Genomic DNA, 22370 nt, shown 5'->3' on the forward strand with positions numbered 1-22370 from the left:
GTGAAGGAATCTTGCATGCTTCTCCCTCAATCCTGGTCTAAAAATGACGGCTCTATGGATTCGTATCGGCGAGGCGGAGGCGGTCGCGGTGGTCCGCGGACCCGGCGAAAAACGGCCGAAAAAAGCAATACCGCTACTGACCACTAGTTGAGCAGCTTCCACAGTACAGCTTTAAGCCTAGAACCAAGCCATCCAGGATGGCAGTGAATCATGACCATACAACCTTTGTTTCTATGAAAAGAACATTTTGAAAATCGCTAAACAAAGGGTAGTTGTCACATATGACCAAAGGTTTTATGGTCATGATTCACTGCCATCCTGGATAGCTTGTTTCTTGGCTTAACATAATAAACATAAAAGTCTATGGGGAAAATTAATGACGATTTTTAAGTGGCACCAGTAGACCACTTCCGCTGCGATGCTCTATAGAAAGACAGATTACCCGGTGGCATGAGACAATATTAAGATGGCCATCAAGCAGGCCATCTCCATAGCGACATGTTACAGTGACCATTGAGAACCACAACAGCCCCGCTGCACCTGAACCCCATCACCCACACAACCTGCAATGAGAGCCGGACATGGATCAGCTGGACAGTTCCTTGCATGATGTACAGTGGCACTGTTGGGAAAAGACTGCTGTTCGTAGCTACAGTGGTCAGTACTGCTGTATGGGGCTGAGGCATGGACACAACAGCAAAGGGCCATAGAAAGAGTCTACATAAGAATTATACAAATGGCACTAGGTGTCACATGGACGGACCACATCAGAAATGTGGTCCTCTACAGGGACCTACCATGGGTCACAGATAACATTAGAGAGAGAAAGATGAGGCTGGCAGGGCACTGCAAAAAGCCGGAAAAGTCAAGAAGCGCACCACCTATGTGGATTTACTGATGAGTCCTGTTTGGTTAGAGTGTGGATATGATGGTGCTCCTTCAGGTCACCTGACCGACTGAAACTTTTGTCACAAATGTTCACAGTGGGAAGGTTTTTCTATAGCGTGGACCAGAGTGAATTGAGAGAGAGTGGTGTCACCGAGGGGTCAGAACATGAACTGTGTCGTGTTTCAGCTCTAAAGTGACAAACGGGAGATTAAATAACATTGGTTTCATTAGAAGCGTCGCGAATATCTGCATTTTTAGGTAAATACACAACATGTCAACCATTTTAAAGTATTGTACAGGGATAACTAAAGTCTCTTTAACATTTACTTTATACTATTGCCAAAAAACGATGTAAAATAACATGGTTTAAGATGATTAAAGTCAGGATGTTTAGTTGCCTTGTCGCCGATGCTAATCACTGCATCATCATAATGTTGACATGCACAATAGCACCTCCAAGTGGCAGGTTAAAGTAAGGCAATGAAAGGCATGTACTCTTGTTATCATGATACATCAATATAATTATATCGTTTGCAAATCAGAAAACAAGATATCAGGAAATAACCTGTGATATATTTTCTTTCATTTGTCTGAATCGATTATTTTTAGAAAATGATGTTTTGAGCAGCTGCTCTCATTCATTTAGCAGACTTCCAGTTCTGAGATTGTCACTATAGAAGCACCTCCCGAGCCGCCATTGGACTCGCGGGGTCATGCTCAAGCTCCCTCAGCCCTATGTTCCCTCAGCCCTATGTTCCCTCACTCCCTAACAATTTATTATACCCTATGTTCCCTCAACCCTATGTTTCCCCCAGCCCTATGTTCCCTCAATTCCAAAATAGACCCTATGTTCCCTCAGCCCCATGTTCCCTCAACCCAAAAATAGACCCTATGTTCCCTCAGTCCTATGTTCCCTCAGCCCAAAATAGACGGGACCCCCATGGCATTGGTCCGACATCTCATTGTTCCGATGTCTTACTGGGGCAAGGTCACGCCATCTGTCTTGGCCACCAGTCTTGGCCATATATGGATTCTGTTGGTGTGGTTCCCATAACAGGGCATCATCTGGGAATACCCATATGTGAACTTTTAATTTATGTTATCCTTTATTAATAATATATATCGCCAATATCGGACCAGTTACCCATATATGGAGATCCCTGTTACCGATGCATTCACAGATATGGCCTTAATAATGATGACATCAGGGATCTCCATATATGGGCATATAAAGAGTTAGCATTCTTCAGGTTAACATTCACCAGGTTAGCATTCACCAGCATCGGGAGGTAAGCATTCACAAGGTTAGCATTCACCAGCATTCAAAAGGTTAGCATTCACCAGTGTCGGCAGGTCCGCATTCATGGGATAGCATTCACCAGGTTAGCATTCACCAGGTTATCATTCACCAGCATCGGACGAATGGGGCGTCAGAACAATGAGACGTTGGAAACAATGCCATGGTAGTCTGGTAGGATTCACCTTGAAACATGGGCTGCATATTGTTGTAGTGTTTTTGGTTGGTTTCTATTCTGAATGTTTTGAAGGTTTGCACAGGGCTCTACTTCCTGTATTGTCCCAGCTCAGATTCTGAGCCTGGGACAACTTCCTGCCCAGGAATATCATAGTTTTGGCCCAGAGGTTCTTCTCGCCCCCCTAGTGGCGAAAAAAAGAACCTCTGGGAACTCAGATTGATGCCATGGGGGACTGAGATTTTTGGTCTGAGGGAACATAGGGCTGAGGGAACATAGGGTCCTATTTTGGGATGAGGGAACATAGGGCTGAGGGAACATAGGGCAGAGGGAACATAAGGCTGAGGGAACATAAGGCTGAGGGAACATAAGGCTGAGGGAACATAGGGCTGAGGGAGCTTGAGCATGGACCCGGACTCGCCCCATGAAGTGAACGTAGTTGGCCTAACTCTCCATTCTAGGGCTCTGGCGTGGATACGCTGGTGTCTTTCCAGATCAGATGGCGAAATGAAACTCTTGTCACAATGTTTACAGTGGAATGTTTTTTCTCCAGTGTGGATAACTGGTGACTTCAGGGTACTTGACCGAATTAAACTCTGAACGACTGAAACTTTTGTCACAAATGTTCACAGTGGGAAGGTTTTTCTATAGCGTGGACAGTCACGCTGGTGTCCTTCCAGATAAGATGACGAAATGAAACTCTTGTCACAATGTTTACAGTGGAATGTTTTTTCTCCAGTGTGGATAACTGGTGACTTCAGGGTACTTGACCGAATTAAACTCTTGTCACAATGTTTACTATGGAAGGTTTTTTTTCACAGTGTGGACACGCTCATGTGCCTTCAGGAAATATGCCCGACTGAAACTCTTGTCACAACTTTTACACTGGAAAGGTTTTTCTCCAGTGTGGATATGCTGGTGTCTCTTCAGGAGATATGACCGACTGAAACTCTTGTCACAACTTTTACACTGAAAAGGTTTTTCTCCTGTGTGGACATGACGGTGATTCTTCAGGCCACCTGACCGACTGAAACTCTTGTCACAATGTTCACAGTGGAAAGGTTTTTTTGTAGTGTGGACAACCTGGTGTGACTTCAGGGTACTTGACCGACTGAAACTCTTGTCACAACTTTTACACTGGAAAGGTTTTTCTCCAGTGTGGATAGCCTGGTGTGACTTCAGGGTACTTGACCGAATGAAACTCTTGTCACAATGTTTACACTGGAAAGGTTTTTCTACATCTCCAGTGTGCACACGCTGGTGTATCTTCAGATAATTTGGTCGACAAAAACTCTTGTCACAATGTTCACAGTGGAAAGGTTTTTCTGTAGTGTGGAAAACCTGGTGTTTTTTCAGGTAAGATGACGAAATGAAACTCTTGTCACAATGTTTACAGTGGAATGTTTTTTCTCCAGTGTGGATAAGCTGGTGTAACTTCAGGGTACTTGACCGGTTGAAACTCTTGTCACAACTTTTACACTGGAAAGGTTTTTCTCCAGTGTGGATACGCTGGTGTGTTTTTAAATTACTAGCCAGTCCGAAACTCTTGTCACAACATTTACAATGGAAAGGTTTTTCTCCAGTGTGGAAAAGGTGGTGACTCTTCAGGTGATTTGACCTACTGAAACTCTTGCTACAGAGTTTACACTGGAAAGGTTTTTCTCCAATGTGGACACCTCCACTAGTCTCTCCCCAGTCATCACTGTCTTCAGTTACTTCAGTATCAGATTCAACTTTAGAGCAGTGTGAAGAGATGTCTTCAACTTCACTTTTTACTGCTAGTAAAGTCAACATTGATCCACCAGGCTCCTCTGTTCTTTGAAGTAACGCCTCCTGTTCCTCTTTAATGTGTGGAGGCTCTAGTTCCTCATGGAGCAGACTGGGGCTCCTCTCCTGTTCAGGAGGATACTCCTCTTTACACACAACCAAGTGCAGGGTGTCTAGAAGCAGGAAAAACAGCAATATGTAAAAAAAGAAAAAGAAAAAAACTATTTGTAAAGAAATGTAAATGTATTTTCTTCAATTTCCATGTACATCTATTACCGTAATCGCTGGACTATAAGCCGCACCTGAATATAAGCCGCACCAGCTAAATTTAGAAAAAGAAAGAAAAAAAATGTTTAAGCCACACCTGACTATAAGCCACAGGTGTCCTTCCTGCTTCCCGCTAGAGCGGCCCAGGTGGCCGTTAGCTATATAAATCTATATATAAATCCTTGTTAAAGACCATTGTTAAACTAACTAACTGGCCTTTAGCTGTACAAATCTGTATATAAGCCGCACCATTGTATAAACCGCAGGGTTCAAAACATGGGAAAATGGGCCGCGGCTTATAGTCCGGCAATTACGGTACATGCTAAGACTGGCCAAAACAGTTACTAAATAAGTACAGGTGGTCCTGGAAACTGATATATTTAGTTAGATTACCCAACAAATGAATTATGTGTTGTAATACAGTACTTTTACCAATAGATGGCACTGTTACTCTATAGGCTACTGTCTCATGCGTGTATGTGTCTACAGGAGAGGTTGAGGCCGATCGCCCCCCGCTACCCCCGCCTCCCCGTTTTTTGCTCCCAGACCACGCCCCCGACCGTCGCGATTGGCCGGCTGTACTCTGCTGTACTTCCTGGCCATGTACTGTTGTTGTCGCGTCGCACTAGTGCTGTCACGCGTAGAAGGATGTTTGAGAGAGATGAGATTCAATTTATTGTCAGTGTACAGTACAAGTACAGTACAGCGAAAAGTATTTTCACATCTCATACGCGGAGACGTTTGAATACGCGGAGACGTTTGGACTTTTGTCAAAATGAAAATGCACGTGATTTACAACGCAGCCGACCGACCGATGACAATATTGTTGTTGGACCGTCGCTAAATACCATCTAATGATGTAAAATTAGCGTGGCATTACTGCCCACAGAAAAGCATGATATCGATGTTGCAGTATGCAGTTTATAGCTTCATGTTTGGGGTTTATTTTCAGACAACAGAGTGTGACTGCAGGTTTGGGAAGAGAGGGAGAGGGGGGAAAAACGTCTGGAGACTGATGCTCTAGTCTAAAGTAGCCAGCGTGGAATCAGACTATTTTGAGTTCATTTTATTATTGTTATTATTATTATTATTATGTTTGGGAAGAGAGGCGGGGGGGACGTCTGGAGACTGAAGTAGCCAGCGTGGAATCAGGCTATTTTGAGTTCATTTTATTATTGTTATTATTATTATTATTATTAAGGACCAACTGTGGGGGGAAAAAAAAAATTACTGTACCACGTGAATGGCGTGGCATTACAGCCCACCACATAAATAGGTCTAATTGCACACCATAGCCTACCACAAGAGATAAAGCATTTACATTTTTTATTTGACAAGCTTGGGAGAGAAGACTTGTAATTGAACGTATGGGTAGCCTAGTATATACATAGAGATGATTAATGAGGTGTTATATTGATGCTAATTCTACACCACCTGAAAGGTAGATATATGAGCCATCAGAATTCCATCCATTCCTCCTCCTACATTATTCTATAGGCCTATTGTCTGCATGACATCATTGTTAGTAGAGATGCTTGATGAGGCGTTACATTAGATCAGACAAATATACTTCAAAAGGTAAAGGTACATAATGTTCGAAAATAGCAGATCTACAAGCTCACAACGCGTCGTTGCAACCCCTGCGGTAGTGGCAGGACTAGTATAGACAGTAGTTGTATTAGACTACAGTAGGTGTATTATACTACAGTAGGTGTATTAGACTACTGACTAACAGTTGTAACTGCACATTCATTTTAACTTTTACTGCCACTATATTTAATCACCCACGTCCCAACAAGTAATGTTTATTTGAAGTTGAAACTTTTTGTTGCACTGCCCTGGTATAACAGCTGCACATTCATTTTTACTGTGAATTTTACATTAAAGTGTATCAAAACTGAACTAATGTCCCCTCATTTATGTTTGTATGCTATATAAACAATGTATACTATTCTAGTACTTTTTAGTCCCACACTGCTCCCACTGCATTGATGAAGTGGTCACTCAGGAGAGCACTTCACACAGTACAATTTATGTATTTAGCAGGGGTTGCAACGACGCGTTGTGAGCTTGTAGATCTGCTATTTTCAAACATTATGTACCTTTACCTTTTGAAGTATATTTGTCTGATCTAATGTAACGCCTCATCAAGCATCTCTACTAACAATGATGTCATGCAGACAATAGGCCTATAGAATAATGTAGGAGGAGGAGGAATGGATGGAATTCTGATGGCTCATATATCTACCTTTCAGGTGGTGTAGAATTAGCATCAATATAACACCTCATTAATCATCTCTATGTATATACTAGGCTACCCATACGTTCAATTACAAGTCTTCTCTCCCAAGCTTGTCAAATAAAAAATGTAAATGCTTTATCTCTTGTGGTAGGCTATGGTGTGCAATTAGACCTATTTATGTGGTGGGCTGTAATGCCACGCCATTCACGTGGTACAGTAATTTTTTTTCCCCCCCACAGTTGGTCCTTAATAATAATAATAACAATAATAAAATGAACTCAAAATAGCCTGATTCCACGCTGGCTACTTCAGTCTCCAGACGTCCCCCCCCCTCTCTTCCCAAACATAATAATAATAATAACAATAATAAAATGAACTCAAAATAGTCTGATTCCACGCTGGCTACTTTAGACTAGAGCATCAGTCTCCAGACGTTTTTCCCCCCTCTCCCTCTCTTCCCAAACCTGCAGTCACACTCTGTTGTCTGAAAATAAACCCCAAACATGAAGCTATAAACTGCATACTGCAACATCGATATCATGCTTTTCTGTGGGCAGTAATGCCACGCTAATTTTACATCATTAGATGGTATTTAGCGACGGTCCAACAACAATATTGTCATCGGTCGGTCGGCTGCGTTGTAAATCACGCGCATTTTCATTTTGACAAAAGTCCAAACGTCTCCGCGTATTCAAACATCTCCGCGTATGAGATGTGAAAATACTTTTCGCTGTACTGTACTTGTACTGTACACTGACAATAAATTGAATCTCATCTCTCTCAAACATCCTTCTACGCGTGACAGCACTAGTGCGACGCGACAACAACAGTACACACAGGACATGGCCAGGAAGTACAGCAGAGTACAGCCGGCCAATCGCGACGGTCGGGGGCGTGGTCTGGGAGCAAAAAACGGGGAGGCGGGGGTAGCGGGGGGCGATCGGCCTCAACCTCTCCTGTAGACACATACACGCCAACAGTACACACAGGACATGGCCAGGAAGTACAGCAGAGTACAGCCGGCCAATCGCGACGGTCGGGGGCGTGGTCTGGGAGCAAAAAACGGGGAGGCGGGGGTAGCGGGGGGCGATCGGCCTCAACCTCTCCTGTAGACACATACACGCCTGTCGCGTGCCCTTACATGGTGAACCACTTCCGGTGTCACGTTGTTCTGTCCCTTTGTTGTTCTGCGCGGCAAGTGAACGCAACCTGCTAATAAAACTCTGTCTCTTTATTACTACCAACTCAGTCTAATTCATTAGGTTATGGGCCCAGATCGTCGCTAAAAAGCTGGTAAACACTGAATATTGTGTGAAGATAAACAGTATTGTGGGAAGTCACAATGGAGGACAAGCTGTTTATTGACAGGCTGAGCGGACCAGAGAATTGGGCAACATGGAAGTTTCAGATGGAACACTTGGTAAAGGCTAAAGGACTATGGGGCATGGTAATGGAGACAGATGTGCTACCTGACGATGCTAACGCAGCAGCACAGGCTGAGTTCACTAAAAGGAGAGAGAAGGCATTCTCTATAGCCGGTTTTCCATACCACTTTTTAGCCCGTCACTACACGACACGGCACGGCACGACACCGCACCACATTTTTTATGTAGGTTTTCCACTACAGAACCCCCCCCTCCTCTCCTCCTCCCCTCTCCCCCTCCTCCCCTCCGCTCCCGAAAGAAATCGACGCCCCTTTCAACATACGGATACTCGGATCTCCTCAGTCTGTAAACACAACGGAGATGCTAACTTGCGCTAATTATTTTTAGAGATGTGGTGGACAATGTTTTATGCCACACACTCACACAGGTCTTCATCGAGTCTTTACAACTATAGCGACGACTAACGTCGGGGTGAACATAGTCAAATAATAACTTTATTGGCCAAACTACACAAAGAAGAGTAGAGGCTAGTAGTTGCGCTAGCACTCTGTTAGTGCTGAATGTAAGTACACCCCAGTTATATCTGATAACAAGCTGCCAGACTCCCAAAGAGGCGTGGACCACGCTGAAAGGCCATTTTGAGAGAGATACTTTGGCAAATAAACTGTTTCTGAAGAAAATATATTTCAGATGTGAAATGAAAGAAGGCGATTCTTTAACTGATCACTTAAAACAAATGAAGGAGCTAACTGATCAGCTAACAGCAATAGGAGCTGTAATTGAAGAGGAGGACCAAATTGTAACACTTTTGGGAAGCTTGCCACCAAGTTATGCTACAATTGTCACTGCACTAGAAACAAAGATTGACAAGCTGACACTGAAGTTTGTACAGCAAGCATTAATCAATGAAGAGCAAAAGCGATTGAATGCTAATGATAACTCCAGTGGTGCTATCTCAGGTGGGGCAGCAGCCATGTCATCACAGTTTAAAGGAAATGTGCAGGATGGCTCTAAATCAGTGGGAGCAGCAGGACCAAGCACATGGAGATGCTATAAATGTGGAAAAGAAGGACATATTAAGCGTGACCTAAAAAGAAAACACACAAAGCCAAAAATGTGATGTGTGAGGATGAAGAAGACTCATCTGAATGTGCTTTTGTGGTCGGAGGGGCAAACTCTGACAGACTACAACAAGTTGGTTAATTGATTCTGGAGCATCAAAGCACATGACATGTGATAAATATATTCTACAGGAATACCAGCAATTTTAAAAAACAGTCTGTGAAACTCGGTGATGGCAGGGTGGTTGACGCCCTAGGAGTTGGGAATGTGAACATGAAAATGACTTTCAAGTTAAGTGATAATTTTTTTTTTCACAATGTATGATGTGTTGTATGTTCCAAGCTGTCTGGGAATTTATTCTCAGTGGGAGCTGCTACCAAAAAAGGAAATACAGTGCAGTTCAAGAGGTCTCGCTGCTGCATGCGTGGAAAAAATGGAAATCTCAGAGGAATGGGAACACAAAGAGCTGATGGACTTAAAGGTCTGGTGAACGGAGTGGACTTCTCTGCAGAAAAAGAGATTCCCTTCTGTGAAGGACGTGTGGCAAACTGGCTAGAAAAGCCATTCAAGTCGATTGGAGAAATCCGTTACAAACGCAAATGCAGCTGATTCATAGTGATGTCTGTGGTCCCATGCAGACTGAATCTATAAGTGGAGCAAAATATTTTGTGACTTTCACAGATGACTACTTGAGATAATTCAAGATATACTTCATGAAACAGAAGAATGAAGTACTATGCAAATTCAAGGAATTTGAGAGAACATTCTCAAATGAGTGTGGACTGAGTGTCTCAAAGCTGAGAACAGACAATGGTGAGTACACCTCAAAGGAGTTTCAAGAATATTTGAAGGCTCAAGGCATCCATCATGAAATGACTGTACCTCACTTGCCACAGCAAAATGGTGTTGCAGAAAGGAAAAACAGGACACTAGTTGAAGCAGCAAGGAGCATGCTGTCACATGCTAAGTTACCGAAGATTTTCTGGGCAGAGGCTGTAGCCACCGCAGCCTACATACAGAACAGGCTGCCTACTTCTGTTCTGAAAGGAGAGACACCATACCAGAGATGGTGTGGGGAAAAAACCTGACGTGGGTCACATGAAGGTGTTTGGCTGTACTGCTTATGCACATATCCCAGATGAAGAGAGAAGAAAACTGGACAAAAAGGCTGTGAAGCTTTGTTTCGTGGGATATGCAAACAATGCCAAGGGCTATTGCCTGTATGATGAAGAGAAAAGGAGGATTCTAATCCGTCGTGATGTCATCTTCGATGAATCAAACTTCAACTGGAAGCAGGAAGTGAAAGTACCCTGCACAGAGAACGAGATAACCATGAAAACAGATGAGAGTGAAACACAAATTGATGAGGTCACTATTGAGAGCACACACAGAACAAGCGGCAGAATCAGAAATGCTCCAAGAAGATTTGGATATGATGAGTTTGCTGATGTAGTGACTGTTGATCATTATGCCAATATGTGTTGTGCGACAGAACCACTCTCACTAAAGGAGGCAATGGAGAGTCCTAATGCAAAAGAATGGCAGGAGGCCGCTGACTTGGAATATGAGTCACTGCTGGAAAATGAGACATGGGACTTAGTGGATTTGCCAAGAGACCGAAAGGCAGTAGGATCAAGGTGGGTGTTCAAAGTCAAGCATCATAGTGATGGAAGAGTGGAACGATACAAGTGCAGGCTCGTTGCCAAGGGCTACTTACAGTTGTATGGTGCTGACTATGATGAAACATTTTCACCAGTGGTACGATTCAGCTCTATTCATACATTACTGTCCTTTGCTATTCAAAACAGTCTACAGGTGCACCAGATGGATGTTGTAACTGCATTCCTTAATGGACACCTGGAAGAGGAAATCTACATGGAGCAACCAGAGGGCTACATTAAACCCGGGCAGGAACATCTGGTGTGCAAACTGAAGAGATCAATCTATGGACTGAAGCAGTCTCCTCGCTGTTGGAGCAAGGCTTTCAAAGAGTTCATGATGGAAATTGGATTCAAACAGAGCACATCAGACCCATGTGTGTTTGTCAGATCAAGACAAGAGCTTGAAATACTTGCTGTCTATGTCGATGATTTGATTCTGATAACAGAGTCAACTGAGAGCATGAACAAGCTCAAAATGGCACTCAAGGAGCGCTACAAGATTAAAGACATGGGTGAGCTGTCCTACACCCTGGGCATCTCTGTGATCCAAGATAAGGAAAAGAACTGTCATTCTTCATCAGAAGCATTACATTGAAGCCATACTTCAGAAATATGGAATGGATAATGCCAATCCTGTAGCAACCCCTGCAGATGCCAACGTCAAGTTGAGGAAGATTGATGGTGTCAGTAAGCCAGTGCAGCAGCATACCTATCAGTCAATGGTGGGAAGTCTGCTGTATGCTGCAATGGCCACACGGCCAGACATAGCTCAAGCAGTGAGTGCTTTGTCAAAGTTCAACTCAAATCCAGATGCTTCACATCTGACTGCTGTGAAGAGAATACTTCGATACTTGAAAGGGACTGAACCTTGCTCTCAAGTATGAGCAGTCAGACTCAGGAGCTTTAATCGGATACTCAGATGCTGACTGGGCTGGAGATCAGGATGATTGCCGCTCAACAACAGGCAACATCTTTCTACTGAGTGGAGGAGCAGTGAGCTGGCTCAGCAAGAAACAGGCAACAGTTGCACTTTCAACAGCAGAAGCTGAATACATGGCACTCAGTCAAGCAGCTCAAGAAGGAATCTGGCTGAGACAACTACTGAGTGATCTCGGAGTGGAGGCTACGTCTACAGTGATCCTGGAGGATAACCAAGGAGCCATCGCAATCGCGAAGAATCCTGTGAATCACTCCAGAACCAAACACATAGACATTCGCTACCACTACATCCGTGAATGTGTGCAGAATGGACAAATAGAACTGCAATATTGTCCAACAAATGACGGATATCTTTACCAAGCCACTGACCCGACAGAGGTTTGAATATCTCAGGGGAAAGATTGGACTTTTCCCTGTTCAAATGAGTGACTGATTGTTTGTGATTGACAGGTGTACGAAGAACGCTGCCTGATCAAAGCAAGTCTAAAATAAATTTTAAAAAAAGAGAAAAAAAGAACATCTTTGTGAAAAAGAGTTCCAGACAAACACAATGTAAAAACAAGTTTTGAAAAAAAGGAAAGTTTATTGTTGTTTACTGATATTTTGGTCTTGACATTTTTTGTAAAGGAGAGCACGGCTCTGATATATTATTCAAGGGGACTTATTTAAGAGGCTATTGAAAAGGTAAGTGGGAGTGTTGTAATACAGTACTTTTACCAATAGATGGCACTGTTACTATATAGGCTACTGTCTCATGCCCTTACATGGTGAATTCCGGTGTCACATTGTTCTGTCCCTTTGTTGTTCTGCGTGGCAAGTGAACGCAACCTGCTAATAAATCTCAGTCTCTTTATTGCTACCAACTCAGTCTAATTCATTATTATGGTGACAGAAGAAATATTTAATTTGAATCATTAACACGTGTTTGTTTTGTTATCATTTTAGCCTGAATGTTTACTGTACCTCCATGCTGTTTACAGGCATATTTATGTTTATATAACACAGCCGTTTTCGGCAACTAGATGGTGCTGTTCACTAAACTATAAGTCAACAGTCTGTTCTCTGCTTTCTGGGCTGCATTGTGCTGCAGTCGGTAATATGACAGAAATCAGAAATCATCTGATCTACAGTCTGAACTTGTAAACGATACATTCTAATGTGATCATGTCACATGTGCTCTCTCTCTCGCTGTGTATAAGTCTCCAAATGCACAGACACTTTTTTTAATATTATTTTTGTATTTATTTTTTATTATTCCTGATAGAAAAAACTAGGTAAAATTACTGAAAACCCCAGGTGGTGTATAGCTATTATACATGATTAATACTTGGCAGTTATTGTGTTAAAATTAGTTGGAGATTTGGAGGTCTGGTTTCAATCCGGCCCCAGGGTCATACCAAAGACTATAAAATGGGACCCAATGTCTACCCGCTTGGCACTCAAAATCAAGGGTTGGATTGGGCCATGTCCCTGCAACATGCTAGTGTTAACCCTAACCCTCAGTAAATCTATTCCTAAACCTAACCCTAACCTCAGTAAAACTATGCCTAAACCTAACCTTAGCCCTAACCTCAGTAAAACTTTGCCTAAACCTAAAGTACCATGCATAGTAATACATTATAAACGGAGGGTTTGAGAACCTGTGGGATACTTTTAACCTTCGCCTTCTCAAAACCAGAGAAAGACACAACGGTCAGAAATGGGACTTTGTGAGGATAGAAGGTGCTAGTGGGACCCCAAAAAAAGGTTTTAAAATAGGAAAAGTGAAATTTCATGGTGTATCACCTTTAAACATTTCGGTCTTTTCTCTTTTTTAGTTCAACATCTCTCTGTGATACATTACATAGCGTTGTGCTCCGTGTGCATGTACCTTACAGGAGTGTCAATTAAAATAAGCATTTCATGCCGCCCGTCATGTAATTAACGGTTCGTTGCTTTTAAATGTTCAAAAGATATTTTATATGGCTCTGTTGCACTGCTCTGTAAAGTAATGTGCTCATCAGCACTGAAGGTTTCTTCTCTAATGATGCCATTCTGTTTTCGCACGGCGGGCTGGGCTGGGCTGTGAAAATTGATCCTGTGCTGTGGGGCAGGCTGGACTGGGTCAGAAAATTAAAATGTGCTGGGCCCGCCGCCCGCGGTCCATAAAAAAACCCTGACCCGCGCATCACTAATGTCGACGCATTTACTGTACTCACTCTCACCCAAAACGTTCACAAAATCAAGCATACATAACTATAAACAGCCCTTAAGTCGGACTAATGGGACGTTGGATTATCGAGAGTACATCAAGCCACCTCACACCACAGAAAGAGGAGATAAGCTCCTGCTCCTAATTAATCAAGAATAATTGGTTCTCAAGGCTACTCGCTGAAGTAATCTCATGTTGTTTGACAGACAGTAATTAAGATTGGATTTTTAATGCAAAAGTTCAAAGTTCAATGTATTTTTTGCCATCTATGTCCCATATTAGTTTTTTTATGCAAAAGTTCAAAAATGATATACAGTACAGTTTTTCTTTTTTTCTTCTTCAGGGAACTTTCCATTGTCAACATGTATAATAACTGGCTATTTTCATTGTCATGATATTTTTTGACAAGATTATCATATAGTGAAAATACATACTGAGGTGTGGGTGGTCTTCAGGTTCCTCTTGTTTAACAGAGATGTCTTCAGGCTCCTCCTGTTTAATAGAAATGTCCCTAGCTGAGTCTGGAGAGTTCATCTTCACCTGCAGTCTGGACTCCACACACTGGTCTGAAATGAAGCAAGTGAATAAGGACTTTAATAACTGGAGACCTAGTGGAGAATAAAGGTAAAGGCAATACAATAAGAATCAGTTTTCATAGTTTTCAACTACTACCAAACTTTAACCGGGCATTTCTGGATGTCATGTGGTGCAGTTTTATTTTGTATTGCATATTTAATTTAATGATGTCTATGCATATTGATTGATCGATTGATTACATACTTTGTAAGTCAAAACATCTTAATAGCACGGAGGTACAGTAAAACATTTAGGACAAAGGCATGACACGAAAAGGTCCAGGGGACACTTGTCTCCATTGTGGTCATATAATAACCAGCTTTTCTTTTTCTTGTATTATTATTATATACATTTTAAATCAAACGATCAAACCCATTTTTTTTCACCCAGTGTCAATTATCTGATGTAATCCTGGGTGCTACATTCCCTCTGCCAACCTGGGAAGAGCAACGGACTAACCTCATGCTTCCTTCTATGCATGAGTAGTCCAAGCCGCTTCTTTTCACCTGACAGGTGGGTGTTTCCCTGGTGACGTAACCAGTTCCTTGACAGGCACCCTGGCTGGCCAGGGGGAGGTAGTATAGAGACCAGGATTACTGCATTTTCTTTTTATTACTGCATGTTTCCCCGGGTATGTTTCCCTCAGTATCCCCAACGGGAATCAAACCCAGGACCTTCTAGCTGTGAGGCAACAGCCCTACCGATTGTGCCACCGTGCCCTCTGTCATGATATTCTTTTACAAGATTATCATATAGTGAAAATACATACTGAGGTGTGGCTGGTCTTCAGGTTCCTCCTGTTCAATAGAGATGTCTTCAGGTCCTTCCTGTTTAATAGAGATGTCTTCAGGTCCCTCCTGTTTAATAGAGATGTCTTCAGGCTCCTCCTGTTTAATAGAGATGTCTTCAGGTCCCTCCTGTTTAATAGAGATGTCTTCAGGAACCTCCTGTTTAATAGAGATGTCTTCAGGCTCCTCCCGTTTGATAGAAAGGTCCCTGGCTGAGTCTGGAGAGTTCATCCTCACCTGCAGTCTGGACTCCACACACTGGTCTGAAATGAAGCAAGTGAATTATGACTTTAATTACTGGAGACCAGGTAGCAGTGGTGTCAAGAATAACGATATTTGCAATGTAAAGGCAAAATTGCCCAAGCCAACTTTTTTTTTTATATATAGGGTGTGCCAAATGTAGTTCTAAGAGCGGCCATTTCTTGGGACAACACAGCCTTACACAGGTGTTCTGATTAGACTATAGCATTAGTTCTATGCAATCAAACAATTGAAACAACTGTGTTTTGTCCCAAGAAATGGCCGCTAAGGACTACAATGACGTAGCCGCTGGCACACACTATAGATCTTATGAATTGTGGGTAATAATGGAAATGATTGCTCGATGACCTGACATTTTCTATCGTGGACAACCCAGGATTTCGCTGCGGCACTTCCCTGCTTGATTCAACACCTCGACCCCCGCTACACCATTCCAAGTCACAAGAAGAAGAAGAGAATTCTGCCTATTCTACTGAAGTAGACCCAACCCTGGATTATCAGGTGGAGGCTGGAGACATTGTTTCCATGTTTCCACGGAGTAATGCGGGCATATCGTTGTGTTGGGTGGTTCTGAAAGTGTAGCCAGTAGCCACAGAGAGAAGCTGTCCGCACTTGTTGCTGTTTGCATTTCGGAAACAAATTTTAAAACCAGCCATTGGAGGTGTAAAAAGTATAAAGATTCGGCAACTCCATGTTCTATAACCAGTTAGTAAGCTAGTATTTTACAAACAAGCTGTCTGAGCTTTTATTCATGGCTAACTTTCTCCAGCATTGGACTGTTTACCGGAGCAGAATGGACACTAGGTGCTAGCGCTGTTGGCTATATTGCCTGACTGTGTAGTGTGTGTGTGTGTGTGTGTGTGTGTGTGTGTGTGTGTGTGTGTGTGTGTGTGTGTGTGTGTGTGAGGTAACAGTGCGCGCACGCACACACACAGTCCATACCATGTCCACATGCACGAAAAATAGCCGCGCCGCTTTCGCGACGCGTTGTGAGCTTGTAGGATCGGCTATTTTTTACATTTACAAGTACATTTTGAATCCTGGACGTTTACTTGTAACAGAGTGTTTCTACATCGCAGTATTAATATACAACCAACATGGGAGTCGCTTTCCATTCCGACATGTCGCCACTCCGAAACTGACTTCTTATAGTCGGAGTGGCGACACTTCCATAGGGGTTAAGTTTAGGGTTAGGGTTAGAGATAGGGTTAGTGTCGAAATGGAGACATGGCGGAAAGGAGACATGTCGGAGTGGCGGGGTGTAACCTTCCAACATGTAACAAGTGTTACTTTCCACCACTGAGTCGAACAGCAACAGCCCTGCCCCACGGTCGAGACAGCAGCCGCATAGCGTTCTCTGCCACGGCATGTAAACACACGGTGGTTATTCGGCTCGGAAAGAGTCAACGACCATTGAAAATACTAATATGATAAAACACCAAATACGAAGAAACTACCCTAAAATCTAAAGAACTGTATGACTTGTGAGTTGTGACTTGACTTGTTGTGAGAGAGAACCAGGAAGGAAACACAGGCACCACAGTGTAACTGTCTGTTGACAGTCTGGCTCTGCTCTTCTCTCTGGCTGAAAGTAGCATACAGTGGATGCTGTATGCTACTTTAATTTGTTTCGTCTCTCGCATCACAGTCTGGAAAGCCTCGTATCTGAGATGTCCCACCTCCAAGGGGAGGTGGGACATAGAACTCGGTGGAATCCAACCGCGGCTTCCGATTGGCGCCACAGATCACTTTCAACCCAGAGTCAAAACCAACAAAGGGTCAAACTCTTTTTTCTGCTATAGGGGGTGAGGACTGGGCGTGGCCTTGCAAAAATCGGCCACTTCCGCCCGCCATGTTCGTTGCTATCTTTCTTGTGAGACTCTTGGATAAAAGGAAGCGATGACCGGAGAACAGCATTGACAGTTCGCTGGTTGTAGATAAGATGGATTGGTCAATGTACAAGTCGAAGTCCAGTAGGCCTATTCAAAATGTACATGAGTAAAAGTATAAAAGTATTGGTAATGGTATCAAAATGTACTTAAAGTACCAACAGTAAAAGTAGGCCTACTCATTGTGCAGAATGTCCCTTTCAAGTTATCAAAACATCTTTTGAAAATAGCATGGATCTAACATTGTAAGCTTGTAGATCGGCTATTTTCAAATGGTCAAAATATACAGTAGGAATATATGTATATGCTGAAGTGGTTAATGATGTTTTGTAATAATAATCAAAAGTATAGTAGGCCTAGCATTACTAACTAAAGTTTTGAAATAAATGCAGTAGAGTAAAAGCAGGCCTACAATATTTGGATCAGAGATGTAGTGGAGAAGAAGTAAAAATATTGGCAAAGTACATATAACTCAAAAGTGTAGGCCTACTTAAGTACAGTACTTAAGTAAATATACTTAATTACTTTACACCACAGCGTGCCTACAGCCAGTTATTGGGCCACTGCCAAGACCACTTGCAATTTGACCCGGCCATTACTCGGTCAATTTTCATCAAAAAATTAAAATTTAAACGTGTCCATATTCACTGGAATGTCTGCTTTCATTTGCTGCTGCTCATTATTGTCTCCCAATAAAAAGATATCACGCTAAAATCGCGACTTCGGCTGTCCATGCATGAGCACAGAAAGAGCACAAGCAGATCAGAACAGCCATCACATTCATCCATTGCTTTGGAAATAATGATCGGTTTATAATAATATAACATTCCCTATAAACAGTAGGCCTAAAATGTTACAATATTTGGATTATAGATGTAGTGGAGAAGAAGTAAAAATATTGGCAAAGTACAATATAACTCAAAAGTGTACTTAAGTACAGTACTTAAGTAAATATACTTAATTACTTTACACCACATAGCGTGCCTACAGCCAGTTATTGGGCCACTGCCAAGACCACTTGCAATTTGACCCGGCCATTACTCTGTCAATTTTCATCAAAAATCACACCCGTGTGAAGTGGAGCTGTGTGTGTGTGTGTGTGTGTGTGTGTGTGTGTGTGTGTGTGTGTGTGTGTGTGGATCATGTGTACCGATTTTTGTGACATTTGAAGAAAATATGTAGGAAAAGGAGCAAAAAGTGTGTTTTGGAGAAAATTCAAGATGGCGGAAAATCTATCATGGCGCAAATGGGCGTGGCCTATATGGGGAGATGCGTCATGACCCAAGGAATCCAGGGAAAAAATATTTTTAATTTTCCGACCTACGGTTCAAGAGTTACAGGCCAAAACGTAAAGTGGGGTGTTATGGCGCCACCATGCGGCCAAATGACACAATTATTTTTTATTTAATCCTTGAAATCATTATGAACCTCCTCTCCAAGTCTTGAAACTCTAGCCCCTATGGTTTGCGAGAGACAAATAATTGAATGTGAGTTTTTGCGATTCCCATTATAAGTCAATGGGGAAAATTAATTCACTAATAAATTAATATCAATTAAACTATTGAACCTTTCTCTTAGCAAGTTACTAGCCGACGATTCCCGAGTAAGCCGGTCGATTTGACATATGGCGCGAGTGTGTGGTGGCAAAACTGTGGGACTAGTAGCGTGCCGAAGTTTAGGAAGTTCAGGCTACATACAGACACACACACACACACACACACAGACCCACAAAGCTACGTATAGGGAGCCTGTGTTTCACACAGCTCCAAAAATTAAAATTTAAACGTGTCCATATTCACTGGAATGTCTGCTTTCATTTGCTGGTGCTCATTATTGTCTCCCAATAAAAATATATCACGCTAAAATCACGACTTCGGCTGTCCATGCATGAGCGCAGAAAGAGCACAAGCAGATCAGAACAGCCATCACATTCATCCGTTGCTTTGGAAATAATGATCGGTTTATAATAATATAACATTCCCTATAAACAGTAAAATGTGTGTGATCGTTATGTTGATCAAATATGGTTTTATTGAAATGCAATCAAAGCCTAGAGCAATTGAAGTAAAAGTATCGTTGCTTGCTCAACAAGTAGAACTAGTACAGACTGATCTTGATGCATCCAAGACCTAGCAATGGCAATGGCCGCCAAAGTGGGCGGAGTTAAGCCCCGAATCTTGCGGTGATGTCATAACCGACAGTCCCTATACCACCAAAATGTGGAAAGCCTTACCGAAGGCCATAAAGGAGTGTGGATCACTAGCATCCTTTAAAATTGCCCTGAAAAACCACTTACAGGCAGCAGCCGTTCGCAACTGGTAAAAAAAAATAACCTAGCCCAACCCTACCCTCCCCTGCCCCTTCTTTGTATACTTACTGTTTGTTTAGACTTACTGTTTTCCTTTTTTTCCGTTCTCTCATTTTATTTTTCTTTACATATCTACTGCATAGTACTGTGTTCTATTCGTCTGTCATTCAATGTTATATGAGATACTTTAATGGTTTCCTGTGGAAATAAGCTTAGTCTTTTCATGGATCTCCTTTTAGTAGACCTTGTACCAGTGAACTGTACCGTCATGAAACTGTACCTTTTCCTATGCAAACTTCTAATAAAGTCTTCAATCAATCAATCAGTCTGTGGTCAACTGATTCATTTCCAGACTGTGACAAAACAAATCGGGGAACGGAGCACCCAGTCTACATTTTGAGGGCTTAGCGGACATTTTTGGAGCTGTGTGAAGCACAGGCTCCCTATACGTGGCTGTGTGGGTCTGTCTGTCTGTCTGTCTGTGTGTGTGTCTGTGTGTATGTAGCCTGAACTTCGGCACGCTACTAGTCCCACAGTTTTGCCACCACACACTCGCGCCATATGTCAAATCGACCGGCTTACTCGGGAATCGTGGGCTAGTAACTTGCTAAGAGAAAGGTTCAATAGTTTAATTGATATTAATTTATTAGTGAATTAATTTTCCCCATTGACTTATAATGGGAATCGCAAAAACTCACATTCAATTATTTGTCTCTCGCAAACCATAGGGGCTAGAGTTTCAAGACTTGGAGAGGAGGTTCATAATGATTTCAAGGATTAAATAAAAAATAATTGTGTCATTTGGCCGCATGGTGGCGCCATAACACCCCACTTTACGTTTTGGCCTGTAACTCTTGAACCGTAGGTCGGAAAATTAAAAATATTTTTTCCCTGGATTCCTTGGGTCATGACGCATCTCCCCATATAGGCCACGCCCATTTGCGCCATGATAGATTTTCCGCCATCTTGAATTTTCTCCAAAACACCCTTTTTCCTCCTTTTCCTACATATTTTCTTCAAATGTCACAAAAATCGGTACACATGATCCACACACACACACACACACACACACACACACACACACACACACACACACACACACACACACACAGCTCCACTTCACACGGGTGTGATTTTTAGCTCTACATACAGCAGATTTTGATTCAGCACACCTTAGCCCTAAACAACTTGTATGTAATAAATGAACACAATTTGCCTTCAGGGTTAAGATTTTTTTTTAAACAGACCTAGTCTAAATAAAAAAAAATGATTAGGCCTAAGTAATTATTTGTGCAAATGTTGTTTTTCTTTTCTTCCCCAAGTAAACACTCCGGTGAGTCACACAATATAATATAACACACACACACACACACACACACACACACACACACACACACACACACACAACTCAAGATAGGAAAAATATATAATTTTGGTCCGGTGCCAGGTTGAGGTTTAGCAGCTAACGTGGTATTTCACTCACTGTAGTGTATTGTATTCTCAGTCTCATCCGGTCATCCCACGTTGCCAGAGGAACTTTGAATGAAGCCCTGGTTGCTCAAAGCTCCATCTGGGTTGCCCTTTGACTTTGTGTCTAACTCAGGAGCAATCCAGCTCAGTTCAACTTCTACCCCGCCACCCTTATCCTACTACCGCAATTAAGTGACAATTATTAATACTTGGACTGGTTGTAGAACACAATATAATTTTCCAACAAATATACGTAGCCTAAATAATGTGTAAAGCTGTACCCCAAAGAATCCCAAATGCCACGATTCCACCATTATGCGCCAAACACAAACAACACGCAATTACTTCCGGGTCAACGTCGCTCAGCAGAGGATCCAGGCGCTGTTGTCTTTCGCCGCCTATTGGAGGAGGTTCGTAACTGTTAGTGAATAAAGCATCGAGGCCATGGACGGGTGTAGGCCTACTGCCCATCCCTATGCTGCCCATAGCTACTGCCCTCCACTCCACTATCTTGTTATGAATAAATAACATTACGAATCTTAAATGAAATTAAAGGAATAGTTCTCCCCCCAAATTAATTTGTTTTGTAATCGATTACTGACCCCATGGAGACTTGAGTTCAACAAGCACACAATTTCTGTCGCATTCCTAAGCCAATCATTTGATGTTTATTTGGCCTTTTTCTGCCCAGATTTTCAGTCCTTCCCTCTATCTCCCTGTCGAAATACACAACACTCTTAAGTTCACGCAAGAATGCTAGTTTAGGTCATAAACAGTAAACATTGTTTTCAACTAAACAATAGTACATTCCCAATTATTAATTTAAGTTTAGCAAATAGATGAAACAGAACATGCATTAGTTAATCTTCTTACCTACTGTTTCAGTGGTGTGAGCCTGTAGATCAGCTATTTTTGGTGAGCGATACCACGCACATTTATAGAATTATATTATCAGTATGACATGAATGTGAATTAATTTGTTGGTAACACTACTAATAATAATAGGCCTAATACTTATTTTTTACATTCTCTTAGTGTTTGTGCCTGTTATCTATTGGAGTGCAATGTGGGGAGATGAAAGTATATCAGACCAGTGTTATTATAACAGTTGTAACTGTGCGTGTGTGTGTGTGTGTGTGTGAGAGAGAGAGAGAGCGAGAGAGCGAGAGAGAGAGAGAGAATGGGTGAATGTAATGTGAGAATG

At 42.3% G+C, this 22370-nt stretch overlaps 1 protein-coding gene across 1 annotated transcript in view; it reads right to left on the reverse strand.

The window, feature by feature from the left end:
• Window positions 1-21365, reverse strand: part of LOC308300880 (uncharacterized protein) — a 39858-nt gene extending 18493 nt beyond the window's left edge. The window contains exons 1-4 of the mRNA XM_080744776.1: window positions 21180-21365; window positions 15220-15501; window positions 14309-14440; window positions 4163-4300 (exon numbers count right to left, since the gene is read on the reverse strand). Coding sequence (XP_080600902.1) covers window positions 4163-4300; window positions 14309-14440; window positions 15220-15469 — 520 coding nt within the window. The 5' untranslated portion in view covers window positions 15470-15501; window positions 21180-21365. The remainder of the gene's footprint in view (window positions 1-4162; window positions 4301-14308; window positions 14441-15219; window positions 15502-21179) is intronic.
• Between the last annotated feature and the right edge of the window lie 1005 nt (window positions 21366-22370).

The sequence above is a fragment of the Nannobrachium achirus genome (genome assembly GCF_963921795.1).
Source record: "Nannobrachium achirus genome assembly, chromosome: 16".
Lineage (NCBI taxonomy): Eukaryota > Metazoa > Chordata > Actinopteri > Myctophiformes > Myctophidae > Nannobrachium > Nannobrachium achirus.